The 15,579-nt window shown below is 37.8% G+C and overlaps 1 protein-coding gene across 2 annotated transcripts in view; it reads right to left on the bottom strand.

Annotated features, from left to right (window-relative positions):
• Window positions 1-15,579, bottom strand: part of wnt7bb (wingless-type MMTV integration site family, member 7Bb) — a 58,535-nt gene that overhangs the window by 36,021 nt on the left and 6,935 nt on the right. For both annotated transcript variants that reach the window (XM_051690005.1, XM_051690006.1), the window contains exon 2: window positions 8,019-8,245. In XM_051690005.1, coding sequence (XP_051545965.1) covers window positions 8,019-8,245 — 227 coding nt within the window. The remainder of the gene's footprint in view (window positions 1-8,018; window positions 8,246-15,579) is intronic.

A 15,579-nucleotide genomic window follows, 5' to 3' on the forward strand; every position in this document is an offset into this window, starting at 1 on the left:
AGTGTAACATGCTAACAACCACTCAGAACACCTGAGAAACTGCAGAGTAACATGCTAACAACCACTCAGAATACATGAGAAACTGCAGAATAACATGCTAACAACCACTCAGAATGCCAAACTGCAGAGTAACATGCTAACAACCATTCAGAACACCTGAGAAACTGCAGAGAAACATGCTAACAACAATTCAGAACAACTGAGAAACTGCAGAGTAACATGCTAACAACCATTCAGAACACCTGAGAAACTGCAGAGTAACATGCAAACAACCACTCAGAACAGAGAAACATACTAACAACCACTCAGAACACCTGAGAAACTGCAGAATAACATGCTAACAACCCCTCAGAACACCTGAATTACTGTAGAGTAACATGCTAACAACCATTCAGAATGACTCAGAAACTTCAGAGTAACATGCTAACAACCAATCAGAACAGAGTAACATGCAAACAACCACTCAGAACACCTGAGAAATTGCAGAGTAACATGCTAACAACCACTCAGAACACCTGAGAAACTGCAGAGTAACATGCTAATAGCCACTCAGCACAACTGAGAAACTGCAGAGAAACATGCTAACAACCACTCAGAAGGCCTCAGAAACTGCTGAATAACATGCTAACAACCACTCAGAATGCCAAACTGCAGAGTAACATGCTAACAACCACTCAGAACACCTGAGAAACTGCAGAGTAACATGCTAATAGCCACTCAGCACAACTGAGAAACTGCAGAGGAACATGCTAACAACCACTCAGAAGGCCTCAGAAACTACAGAATAACATGCTAACAACCACTCAGAATGCCAAACTGCAGAGTAACATGCTAACAACCACTCAGAACACCTAAGAAACTGCAGAGAAACATGCTAACAATCACTCAGAACAACTGAGAAACTGCAGAGTAACATGCTAACAACCACTCAGAACGCCAAACTGCAGAGTAACATACTAACAACCACTCAGAACACATGAGAAACTGCAGAGAAACATGCTAACAACCACTAAGTGCTATCAACAACTCTGAATGCCTCAGAAACTGCAGAGTAACATGCTAACAACTACTCAGAACACCTGAGAAACTGCAGAGTAACATGCTAACAACTACTCAGAACACCTGAGAAACTGCAGAGTAACATGCTAACAACCACTCAGAACACCCAAGAAACTGCAGACTAACATGATAACAACCACATAGAACACCTGAGAAACTGCAGAGTAACATGCTAACAACCACTCAGAACAGACAAATATACTAACAACCACTCAGAACACCTGAGAAACTGCAGAGTGACATGCTAACAACCACTCAGCACACCTGAGAAACTGCAGAGAAACATGCTAACAACCACTCAGAATGCCTCAGAAACTGCAGAGTAACATGCTAACAACCACTCAGAATGCCTCTGAAACAGCAGAGTAACATGCTAACAACCACTCAGAACAGAGTAACATGCTAGCATCAACTCTGAATGCCTGAAAAACTGCAGAGAAACATGCTAACAACCACTCAGAATGCCAAACTGCAGAGTAACATGCTAACAACCAATCAGAACACCCGAGAAACTGCAGAGTAACATGCTAACAACCACTCAGAACACCTGTGAAACTGCAGAGTAACATTCCAACAACTACTCAGAACACCTGAGAAACTGCAGAGTAACATGCTAACAACCACTCAGAACAGAGTAACATGCTAACAACCACTCAGAACACCTGTGAAACTGCAGAGTAACATTCCAACAACCACTCAGAGCAGCTGAGAAACTGCAGAGAAACATGCTAACAACCACTCAGAACGCTTCAGAAACTGCAGAGTAACATGCTAACAACCACTCAGAACAGAGTAACATGCTAACAACCACTCAGAACACCTCAGAAACTGAAGAGTAACATGCTAACAACCACTCAGAACAGAGTAACATGCTAACAACCACTCAGAACGCCTCAGAAACTGCAGAGAAACATACTAACAACCACTCAGAATGCCTCAGAAATTGCAGAGTAACATGCTAACAACCACTCAGAACACCTGAAAAACTGTAGAGTAACATGCTGACATCCACTCAGAACACCTGAAAAACTGCAGAGTAACATGCTAACAACCACTCAGAACAGAGAAACATGCTAACAACCACTCAGAACACCTTAGAAACTGCAGAGTAACATGCTAACAACCACTCAGAACAGAGAAACATGCTAACTACCACACAGAACACCTCAGAAACTGCTGAGAAACATGCTAACAACCTCTCAGAACAGAGGAACATGCTAACAACAACTCAGAACTGAGAAACATGCTAACAACCACTCAGAACACCTCAAAAACTGCTTAGAAACATGCTAACAACCACTCAGAACGCCTCAGAAACTGCTGAGAAACATGCTAACAACCACTCAGAACAGAGAAACATGCTAACAACCACACAGAATGCCTCAGAAACTGCAGTCAAGTCAACTTTTATTTATTTATGGAGCACATTTAAAAACTACAGAAGTTGACCCAGAGTGCTTTACAGATCAAACAAACAAAATGACAGAGCGATATAAAAACAGATTGATTTAAAGTTAAATATAAATCATAAAATAAATAAAAATATTTAAATACAACATCATGTATTTATCCATTTCAAATTATTCAATGATCTATTCAAAAGCTACAGAATAAAAATATGTTTTTAAAATAAATTTTAAAAATGGCTAATGATGAAGCTGACCTCACATTAAAAGGGAGACAATAGAGTAGGATCTATAACAGAAAAGGCACGGTCACCCTTAGATCTATAGTGGCAACAAGGAACCCTCAATAGAAGCTGATCAGAAGACCTGAGTGCTCTGGTGAGGGAGTAAGAGTGTAGAACAGGCACAAGACCAGATAGTGCCTTGTAGACAAAAATCAGAATTTTAAAATGGACCCTGAATTTCACAGGAAGCCAGTGTAGAGATGCTAAAACCGGGGAAATTTGATCCCTCTTTCTTGACCCTGTTAAAAGCCTAGCTGCTGCGTTTTGAACTACCTGTAGGCGGGATAACGCAGTTTGGGGTAGACCAATGTACAATGAGTTACAATAGTCTAACCTTGATGTAATAAGTGAGTGGATCACAATTTCCAAGTCTTTATGGGAAAGAAATATTTTTATTTTAGTGATAGATCTCAGGTGGTAAAAGCTACCCTTGACAACAGCACTGATCTGCTTATTGTAATAGCAACGAGGAGCCTAAAATCACTTCAAGACTCCTCACATGATCTTGTACATTTGATGACAGAGGACATAACTGGGCAACCAGGCCAGGTAAGGAGGTCATGGAGGAACCTAAAATCAGAACTTCGGTTTTGTTTTCATTTAATTGTAAGAAATTGTTTGCTAGCCAATGTTTAATATCTTTGAAGCAATTTAGGACATTATCAAATGAACACTTCTTGTCTACACTCACTGGGAAATAAAATTGGGAATCGTCAGCATAACAGTGATATGATATGCTGTACTTCTGTAAAACAGAGCTCAGAGGAAGCATATACAAAGAAAATAACAAGGGTCCTAAAATCGACCCTTGAGGGACACCACACTGTAATTGAGCCGACGTAGAAGAAAAATTACCAAAATTTACAGAGAATGTCCTTTCTTTTAGATAGGAGGAAAATCACTGGAGGGCCATACCCTGGATGCCAACCATACATTCTAGACGATTGAGAAGAATATTATGGTCGATAGTGTCGAACTCGGCACTGAGATCTAATAAAACTAAGACGATGGGTGAACCTGAATCCATGGTGAGTAAAATATCATTAGTGACCTTCAACAATTCAGATTCAGTGCTGTGCAAGGGTCTGAAACCAGACTGAAATGTATCTAAAATGTTTTCGTAAAAGATAGGAGTAGAGCTGCAAATAAACAACTCTCTCCAAAATCTTGGAAATAAAAGGCAGTTTGGAGATTAGTCTGTAATTGTTGTGTATTGCCGGATCCAAAAAAGGTTTTTTAACAAAGGATGTAGGACTGCATGTTTAAAACTACTTGGAACAACTCCACTTGCTAATGAGCTGTTAATTATAGCTGTCACACTGGAAACGATAGTCATGAAAACTTCTTTAAGAAGGTGCGGAGAAAGAATATCCAGCTTGTAACTGGAACACTTCATCTTGGAGACTACATCTGCTAACTGTGCTGACGAAACTGATTCAAAGTGAGTCAGGGAGCTGGACAGGGAAGGAATTAGTGGTTGACCAAACTGTGAATGTACAATCGCACCTTTAATCTGCTCAATTTTGTGAGTAAAGAAGTTTAAAAATGTTTCACAGGTCTCTTGAGTGGTGTCCAGAAAAGCATTTCTAGTTGGGCTTAAAATAGAATCAATTGTTTTGAACAATACTTTTGGTCGATTTGCGTTATCAGAGATTAATGTAGAGAAAAACATAGGTTTCACTTCCTTCACAGCTCTCTGATGGTTAGTTAAACACTCCTTTAAAATGTCATAAGAGACCTGATGCTTGTCTCTTTTCCACTTGCACTCAGCTTTTCTGCATTCTTGTCTGAGAGCACCGGTGACGTCATTTAACCAAGGCTGTGAAACACCCTTAATTCTCCTTGGCTTGAGCAGAGTGACATTATCAAGTGTAAAAGTACAAGATTTATTAAAAGCTTCAATCAATGATTCAGTGTCGAGTCCAGCTAAGACATCATCTGTGAAATGCGTTAGATAAAATTCTGAAAAAAGACCGGCAGTAGACGAGTGAATGGACCAGGAGTGACGTAAGGGCTGAGAAAAAGTAGGGAGAGGACAAGTAGAGACAGACTCAAACATTATTTAATAATGGTCAGAAATGCCAATATTTAAGACCTCTAAGTTGGATACAGAAAGACCATAAGATATCACAGGATCTAATGGATGACCCATATTGTGAGTAGGACCAGTGATATGTCGTACAAAATTTAAAGACTCAGATAAATTCATTTACCAGAGGTTTTGGTGGACAGCATGAATATTAAAATCCCCAAGAATCAGGAGTCTGTCACCACGAAACACCAGTCCAGAGAGAAATTCCAAAAATTGTTGGATGAATTCCTTATTAAATCTGGGAGGTCTGTACACAAGTGCACAGAAAGCCACTCAGAACAGAAAAACATACTAACAAGCACTCAGAACACCTGAGAAACTGCAGAGTAACATGCTAACAACCACTCAGAACAGCTGAGAAACTGCAGGGTAACATGCTAACAACCACTCAGAACACCTGAGAAACTGCAGGGTAACATGCTAACAACCTCTCAAAACAGAGAAACATGCTAACAAACACTCAGAACCCAAAGAAACTGCAGAGAAACATCCTAACAACCACTCAGAACATAGAAACATGCTAACAACCAGTCAGAATACCTCAGAAACTGCAGGGTAACATGCTAACAACCTCTCAAAACAGTGAAACATGCTAACAGCCACTCAGAACGCCACAGAAACTGCAGAAAAACATGCTAACAACCACTCAGAACATAGAAACATGCTAACAACCAGTCAGAAAGCCTCACATGCTGCATAGTAACATGCTAACAACCACTCAGAACACCACAGAAACTGCAGAGAAACATGCTAACAACCACTCAGAACACCTCAGAAACTGCAGGGTAACATGCTAACAACCTCTAAAAACAGAGAAACATGCTAACAACCAGTCAGAACACCTCAGAAACTGCAGAGAAACATGATAACAACCACTCCGATCGCTTCAGAAGCTTACAACCCTTACAAAAAATTTAGAGTTCTGACAAACTTGCCGCAAATTTCCCACTCATTATTTTCACATGCAAATGAGGTTGCAATTCACCGCAAATGTTTGCTTTGGTGACAATTAAGAGTTTGGCATAAAGCTCATTTGCATGTGAAACTAATGAGTGGTGATTTTGTGGCAATTTTGCAGCAAGTTTGCCAGAACTCTCGATTTTATTAAGGGAACCACTCAGAAGGCTCAGAAACGGCAGAGTAACATGCAAACAACCACTCGAAACACCTTAACAAATGCAGAGTAACACTAAGGGTGCTTTCACACTTGCACTTTTGGTGCATATCCGGGGTCGAATGACGTCAAAGTTGGGTTCGTTTAGATAATGTGAACACTGTTTTCCGAACTCAGGTGCACACCCCGCGAACCGCACCCATGTCCGCTTGAAAAGGTGGTCTGAGGTACGGTTCATGTGAACTTCAGTACGGTTCTCTGCTGATATGAACACAATCGTACCAAATCGCGGAAGTGAACTGTTTGTGATGACGTTAAATTGCGTCTTAATTTGCGACTAAAATGCATTTCTCATACCTGCTTGTGTCCAAATACACCGCCTTCAGAGAGCAGCTCACATTCTTCACATCTCTTGCAGCGCATCCGTGGGCTAGCGGCGGACAAACGCTAATATTCATCACATCAATGCACATTCAATGCATCCGCGGGAGACGAACACAAGTGTCGTTCTGTGCATGGCAAGTTTTCATGGTAAATCCAAAAAGACAAACTTTAATACTTCACTTAACACAGTGACATCTTCTCGAGTTGTTACCTAGATACAGTGGTAAACAGCTGCCACTTGTACTCACGTTGATGGCATAATCGGACCGCGGTTCAGACCCAAAAAATATGATGTGAACAGAGACCAGCGGGGGCAGGGGGAGGGGGGAGGAAACAAACTTGGGTTTGGTCCAAGCAATCAAACCAAGTGTGAAAGCACCCTAAAGCCCTCTCAAATCAGTCCACTCAGGGGCCTTCTTGAGAACGCTCCCGGGCAGCTATTTCCAATAACACAAGCAGCAGAAAAGTACAACTTCTACCAACTTTATTGGGGAAAGACCAAAATCGGCAAAACGGTTGGTCAAGTTTACAATTAAAGAACATATTTCAAATTAGCAGTTAAATCTGTCAACAATAGTATCATAATTTGTATTTCTTAAGCTCAGATCACACGAGAAAATGCATGCATGTTCTCGAGTTGACTGTATCTGAAAGATGATTGGCTCTTTTACCTGCAAGGCGGAACTTCCTTTTCTACATCTGCCATATTGCGTGTTCCAGTTTCTCCCATTCATTTTCATACAAGTAATTCATCTCAGGTTAAATAGTCTTTAATAACACACTAAAAACCACTCTGGAAAAAAAAAAAAACACTTTGGCAAATGCAGAGTAATACGCTAACAACCACTCAGAACATTTTATAAGCTATTCCAAACATAGCCTGTGGTATTAAGATGTTTTTGCAGCAAACTGTAGCTGATAGCATCTAAAAGCCAGAGCAATGTTTCTAACGTGGTATGTGTGCGGCCAATTTGTGATCAAAATAACAGGGCTGGATTCGGCAAACAGAGCAGGCCATCAGTTAGACTATTAAATCAATGCAACATCAGTCAAAACACCAATACAAAAACGCTTTTGCAATCAGCTAAGGGTCAAGTATGTGAGAGTGTGATCCGTGTGGCATTTCGTGTGTAACCAGGGTTTGGTTTGTGTTAACCACAGCATAGAGAGAGAGAGCTGTCTTTCATATCACTACGTCTGCCCGTTTCTAAAAAGAATTAAGTGCTTTTGTCACGGTAAGAAGATTGTATCCTGTGTAATAAGAGCAGTATTTATATGAGACTCATTCAGTTGTGTTCATTCAGAACTGCAATCACAAAAATTAAAACGGCTTGACTAAAAGAATGTAATGAAAAATTGTTAGGCTTCCCAAAAGCCTAAAGATTGTCCTGAGCAACATCGATTGGAATAAATGACTCTTTTCTTTGCAGAAATTGTCTTTTATCTGATTGCTAATTTGCTTTTAAACAGTTATTTAAAGTGCACTTAAACAGAAATCACTTGAAGGCAACATTGGACTTTATACTGACATTTTGGTTACAAATGCCACACTATTCATAGGCATATTTATCACCTTTGATAATTTATTCTGCAACCAAACTTTGTCCAGACATTTAATCTTCAACGTCACCACCCCCAAAACAAAGCAATCGTGCCAAAGATGTTTGCCAACGACTGACCTACTCGCAGCTCTTGCCCGAAGACTGTGCGTTCACCCAGCGCTGAACAGTTCCAGCGGCCATATCGGAATTGGTACTGGCATTCGTTGATGCCCAGCTGTGCCCCCTCTCCGATCACGATGATGGCATCAGGTCGACTCTGACAGATGGCGCGCTGGCGGGGGGCGAGACCGGGGATCTTATTGCAGATGATGTTGGCACCGAGGGCCACCACAGAGGAAAGAGCCCTGGAGGACAGAAGAGAAACAAACTAGTAAACACAGTTGAATCTGTAAACTGAAGACATTCTATGTACATCAAATAAACATGACTTCACAGAGTATGGCGAACAGCTTATGACACTCTGTCTATAAACATTAAAGTGTGTAAATTACTGTCACAACTTTAACAGTACCAGTAGGAAAGAAAAAACACAGAGATCTTTTTAATATCTCAACTGATTCTCCTAGACAACAATGACATTAAATGAAGAGCAAATAAAGAATTTCAGAAATGAAATTAGTAATTTCTGTCCTTGAAAAAAGATTGCTCACTTCCTAGTATTGCCACTGTTTCTACTAAGATCTGAACACTACTGAGAATAGAATAGAATAACGGAAAAGAACGGAAAAAGAACAGAATAGAACGTGAACGTTATAGAATTGTATAAACACAATAGACCAACACATAACTGTAGAGTAAACTAGAACAGAACAGATTTAAATAAAATAGAATAAATATAGAACAGAACAATATACATGAACATGACTAGAATAGAATAGAATAGAATAATGGATAATAAAGATAATAGAAAAGAATTGAATAATTGGACAGAATAGAATGAAGAGAATTAAATACATCAGAATAAATAAAGCAATACATAACTATATAATTGAACATGAATAGAATAAAATAATGGAAAATTATAGAAAATAACAGAATAACTGGATATAATGGAATAGAATAGAATAGAATGTGAACATATTACAATTTTATAAATAGAACATAGTTAAATATAACAGAATCAATCAAATAGTACAGAACAATTGAGCATGAATAGAATAGAATAGAATAGAATAGAATAGAATAGAATAACAGAAAATAATGTAATAGAAATGAATAACTGGACAGAACAGAATAGAGTGAACAGAATTAATCCAACAAAGTAAATAAAAACGTACAGAACAGAATAGAATAGAATAGAATAATGGAAAATAAAAGAGGAGAATAGAATGGAATGGAATAGAATAGAATAAACAGAATTAAAATATCACAGAATAAATAGAATAGAACAGAACAATACAACTGATCATGAATAGAATAAAATAATGGAAGAGAATAGAATGTTAATGAATAGGGTGTGAACATATTAGAATTGTATAAACAGAACATAGTTAAATATAACAGAATCAATAAAATAGTACAGAACAATATAATTGAATGTGAATAGAAAAGAATATAGTAGAATAAAATAACAGAAAATAATGTAATAGAATTGAATAATTGGACAGAATACAATAGAATAGAGTGAACAGAATTAATCCAACAGAATAAACAAAACAAAAAAAAGAACAGAACAGTACAACTGAACATGAATAGAATAGAATAATGGAAAATAAAAGTGAAGAATAGAACTGAGAATTGGAGACTGTAAATTGCCCATAGGTGTGAGTTAGAGTGTGAATGTGTATATCAGTGTGTGTTAGCCCAGTGATGGACTGGCCACCTGTCCAGGGTGTTTCCCTGCCTTCGGCCCGAGACAGTTGGCATAAGCTCTAGCACTACCCGCGACCCTACATAGGACAAGCAGCTATAGAACATGGATGGATGGATGGAATAAAATAGAATTAAAATACAACAGAATAAATAAAACAGAACAGAACAATATAATTGAACAAGAATAGAATAGAATTGAATCATGGAAGATAACAGAAAGGAATTGAATAACTGGACAGAATAGAATAAAGAGAATTAAATACAACATAATAAATAAAACAATACATAACAATATAATTGAACATGAATAGAATAAAATAATGGAAAATTAACAGAATAGCTGGATATAATGGAATATAATAGAATGTTATAGAATAGAATGTGAACATATTAGAATTGTATTAACAGAACATAGTTAAATATAACAGAATCAATAAAATAGTACAGAACAATATAATTGAACGTGAATAGAAAAGAATATAGTCGAATAAAATAACAGAAACTAATGCAATAGAATTTAATAACTGGACACAATAGAATAGAATAGAACAGAGTGAACGGAATTAAATCCTACAGAATGAATATAAAAGTACAGAACAATACAACTGAACATGAATAGAATAGAATAATGGAAAATAATAGAAAATAATACAATAAAGGAATAGAATAGAATGGAACAGAATAGAATAAACAACATTTAAATATACAGAATAAATAGAATAGTACAGAACAATATAATTGAACATGAATAGAATAGAATAGAGGAACATAATCAAATAGAATAGAATGTGAACATAATAGAATTGTATAAACAGACTGTAATTAAATACAATAAAATAAACAACATAACAGAACATGAATAGAATAGAACAAAAGAAAAGTACAAAATGGAATAGATTAGAATAGAGTTGATTTGAATAGTACAACAGGATCAAGCAACACCTAACTTCAGAGTAGAATAAAATTGAATCAATTTAATAGCATCAAATAGAGCAACACAACTGAATAGAATAGACCATAACATAACTGATCATAACTGAACATGACAGAATAAACAAACAAGAATGATGTGTCTTACTGATTATAAAGATAAGATATTGTTGTTTTGATCATCAAGCCATATTTTCATGCAACTGTGGCCACACAAACTCTGTCATATACAGTAAGCACATTGTATCTCTCATCAAATGGCTTTATGTGTTGATACAGCACTTAACAATCTCTTTAACATGCACACTGAGTATTTTCGGCTCTCTGTGTTTGTACAAACCCGCGCTGCTATACAAGAGGGCTTCTGTGTTTACGAGCATTGAACCCACTCAGAAATGTGTCTTTCAAACATGTCAGAGACAGCAAAAGCACAGGGAGACGCATGCCAACTTTGAAGAATGACGTCGCCGACTGCGGACGACTCTACTGCAGGGCAGGCAAGTCGCAACAGGCAATGTGTGTATCAGCAGAAAAAGGACACAGGAGTTGGTGTCGTGGGGAGAATATTTGCAACTTATAGATTCCCTTCAGGAACTGTGTGGAACAAAACGCAGAATGTCTTGTCTGGTTGTGTTTCCATGTCCACAAAGGCTTAAGAATTACTCTTAAATACAAAACCACATGTGCAACGGAGACCTCTCCCTCTCTCTCTCTCTCGCTCTGTTTAAGAAACATCTCTTGTTTCTGCATATAATCGCGGCGTACTGTTTCAGTTTGCGAGGCGCAAGCAGCTAAAAGTGTATGTATATTTGAAACCTTCAACAAAGACAAACAAGCATTGAGCCACACATTAATAGACGGGCACAATGCTGTGTTTCCTTGAAGCGATCCGAACCTTGTGCTGTGGCATTAGGTAAGACACAGTCATGATTAGAAGGCACAATTGTTGAGAGACGACACCAGTACAATAATGTTTTGCTGCCAAATCTCTCGCTCAGCAGATAGGTAGCTCGTTTTAACCAAATTCTAAGGCCACGTCCACACTAATGCATTGATTTCGCTACGTTTACGCCTCACATCCACACTGGATGGAGACTTACGAAAATGCTCTCCATAGTCACATACTTCGGAAAACAAAAGCGGATGTTTTCAAACTTAAATGGATTATTTGATTCCTCAAATATATGCAAATATGCATGCACAAACAACCAATAAAATCAACAAAACACAGAGAAGATGCTTGTGTAGTGTGAACATGAATCGTTTCCAAATGTTTTTTCATAGCTACATAAATTAGATTGTGTTACAGAACATGGTCTTCTCTAGAAACAATTGAAACGTTCCAAGCCCTTTTTATTTATTTGGACTTGATTTAAAACCTCTTATTATGGGTGTCTTGCTCATCCACAGTCATAAAGAACTGAGTGACGTTGTTTCTGGTTAAACAAGTTGAATATAGACAGTATTCTTCAGAGCCCATTATATGATATCTCTTTAATGTCTTTAATGACTTGTTTCTCAAAGACACCAATGAGATTAAAAGGAAAGTGTCTTTTAAGAAGAGATCTCAACAAAGTTTCAAACTGTGCACAGATTTGCAGAGGTACCAAAATCAGCAATCAAAAGTCAGAGATCTCAATAAGAACTCAAACATTCTCATCAAATTCTTTCAAGAGCAAATGATGAGCTACACTACGCACATGAATTTCATAACTCAATAGTCTTACTGTCAACGATAGTTTGTGTCTGTTGGCAGATTTTAGAGACTAAATTGATACTTAAAGGAATATTCTGGGTTCAATACAAGTTAAGCTCATTCGACAGCATTTGTGGCATAATGCTGATTACCACAAAAAACATTTTTATGAGTCCCTCCTTTTGTTTAAAAAAAGCAGAAATGGAGGTTCCAGTGAGACACTTACAATGGAAATGGATGGGGCCAATCTTTAGAGGGTTTAAAGGCAGAAATGTGAAGCTTATAATTTTATAAAAGCACTACTGTGATCCAAACACCTGAATCATCTTTTTAACATGCCGAAAGTACGCTTGACCACACCATGTATCTGGATATATGCCAGGTTATAACACTCTTCTGCATCATTTGATTATTATTTGATGAATTACTGCTCATATGATCGATAGAAAATGCACACAAACTTTTCTTGTATATAAAAAAATATTTTACTGCCTGCTTTCATCCAGCGGTAATAGCGTGATCTAAATTGCACAAGGCATTTTTGCAATTGAAGTCCTATCTATAATAAGCCTAATTTACACCGAAAGGAGGCATGTTTGCACGAAAAGGAATGACAATGACCTCATTGAAATACTCAAGACGCAATGTGATTTCAGTGCTGATTGCGCTGGTTAAACTAAATTGTGGGTGGTTAGCTAAAATACCACACGCAAAAGTGGCGCATCTGTTTAGTGAATTCCCCCTGAGCATTTAAACATTTACGGATAGCAAACTACTTTTTTAAACAACGCGATCACACGGGAAGTCGGCATGTTGTTAACGATTGCTCCGGTACACTAGGATCAACCACATTATGCCAAGCGTCATCCCCTATCAGACATTTTTGCATCAGTTCCGGCATGTTTAAATTTGCGTGTTGCGCGACCAGAAGCATGTTGTGTCAACAGCGTGGGAGACCTGGGTTCAGATCCTGCGTTAAAACCAGTAAGTAATCAGGTTCGCACAATCAGTGATGAGCGTGATTCGGAGGTTGCATTTTTTACCTTTAACATTAAATTTTTACTCCACAGATGATTAGGTTAAGGTTTAGGGTTTGGGTAGGGGGTAAATTTGATAAAATACACATTCCTCTTCACTGTTTTACAACCTGTACAGCTGAAAACAACTCGCTTCGCAACTCGCTTTTAGCGCCCCTCAGTGGACATTTCACCCAGAAAAGTGTATAGCTGCAGGCATTGCTCCAAAACCACCATTAAAGATATAGTGAGCCCCTTACTTAACCATTTCCCTAACCTTAACCGTTAGTGGAAGTGACGCCCCCTTTTGGAGTTGGCATAACCCCCTTTTGGAATAACTCCGCCCCCTTCTGGAGTAACCCCACCCTCAATTGGAGATTCCGCCCCCATTTGGAGGTCTCCGGCCTGCAGCTATACCTAATTGGGAAAATGGAGCTCACAGATGCACATGCGCCCAACAACAGTTACCGCTTTGGCCATTGGGGCAATGTTTCGAATTTCGGTTTCAAAGCACAGATCAATTTTAGTTGTAGTTTAACTACTTTAAATCATCAGTAGCTTCAAAGTAGCTTCCCCAACACTGTTGACCACACAAGTAACACATAGTGCTTCATCCTCTGTCATACAACTTAAATGTACACTTAAATAGCTCCAAATGTAAGTTTAACTGTGGTCCATATAAAATATGACAAAATAAATCAGTTCAGTCCTGCAAGGATGATTTCAAACATGAGTAGGATTTCCTGGTAAATGACGAATAAATAATCCGCAGGATGAGTAAAGGCACTCTACTTTTAAACACAAGAAAATAAATGTTCCCTGTGCTCTTGGCATGAAGTATCACCCGGTCCGTTCTACTTAAAACAAATCCAGCTAAAACAAACTCCAAACTACCAACATGGGTGAACTGGCACCAGGCGCTTGACAAAAACTCACAAACCACAAACTATACATGCCCAAACGTTCAAAATAAGAGGAAATGTGACATTTATGGACCCATTTATACCTGTAAACTCCAATTTGTTAAGACTAGATGTTGCTCTTTCATTGCTCAGGAGACGTAATGGATTTTTCATTTATGTACTTAATCAATATTTCAGATGTTTCTCCTGAAATACATCGGAAGAAATAAAAATAGACACAAATGAGACAACTATTAAGTACGAGTCTATAAAATGAATTTGGAAAGAGTAGATCGGGTCATTTGCTCTTGGGAGAATTTTATGAGAAATGTTCATATTGAGCTCTTAGGCTTTTTTATCTCGGCAAATCTGAGCACAACTCTAGAGCAGACACATGTGAGATTACTGAGATAATTTTTTGTCAAGAGGAACATCTGAGAAATGCAAAAGTCTCAGTTTGGTCTCCATTTAATCTCATTGCTGTCTAGAAGAAACAATCGAGATGTTAAGAAGTCTTATGTGTGATTTTTTTTCTTTTAAATATGGATTACTGAATTGATATTCTTCATGAATATAACTTGTTTATCATTGTCTAAAATGAACAAAGAGTGTCAGAGGTTAAATATTTATGCAGCTATGATGGCGATTTTAGGAGGTTTTGAGTTTCAGGGTTGCGGGTTTGAAAAAGAATTTTAATGTGGTTTTATTTTACACAACAAATGAAGCTGCTGTCTCTGACGTGTCAAAACTGTATTGTTTTATGATACATTTGAGAAGATTGGAAGGGACCAAATATAAAACTTGAATTTTTCATTGAAAAACCGCATATTTATCTGCCACTATTCTAAATATCAGTTACAGTCCTGCATTTCAGTGTTATAAACCAAACTTTCCTTCTAAATACTGGTTCAAATTGGAAAAGCAACAGATTTGCAAAGTTGCAAACCAAGAATTTAACACAATATTGAGAAGTGTTCAAATGAGGTAGATTTCCTCTGTGAGAGCGAATCCTTAATGCTTCTAAATGTACCACGACCTTCACTTCATTACCCTCAAACTTCCTCAAAGAGTCAAACGTGTCCATATATAAAGAATAAACCACGTTTTTCCTTTTTATACTCTATTTAAAACCCATAGTTCCACAAAATGTATCAAATTTGCTAAAGATGGTAAAATGTAAACCCAAACAGTGGTGTCATTCGTGACGTGCAAACCAACGCTATACATAGACTTTCCCACTTAAACGGCAACAAAAAGCCACATCTATTTTAAAATTTCAGCTTGGGGTTTCCGACTGCAAAATTAAGCACTTTGTCTGGAGG

This window comes from Myxocyprinus asiaticus, chromosome 46 (assembly GCF_019703515.2).
Source record: "Myxocyprinus asiaticus isolate MX2 ecotype Aquarium Trade chromosome 46, UBuf_Myxa_2, whole genome shotgun sequence".
NCBI lineage: Eukaryota > Metazoa > Chordata > Actinopteri > Cypriniformes > Catostomidae > Myxocyprinus > Myxocyprinus asiaticus.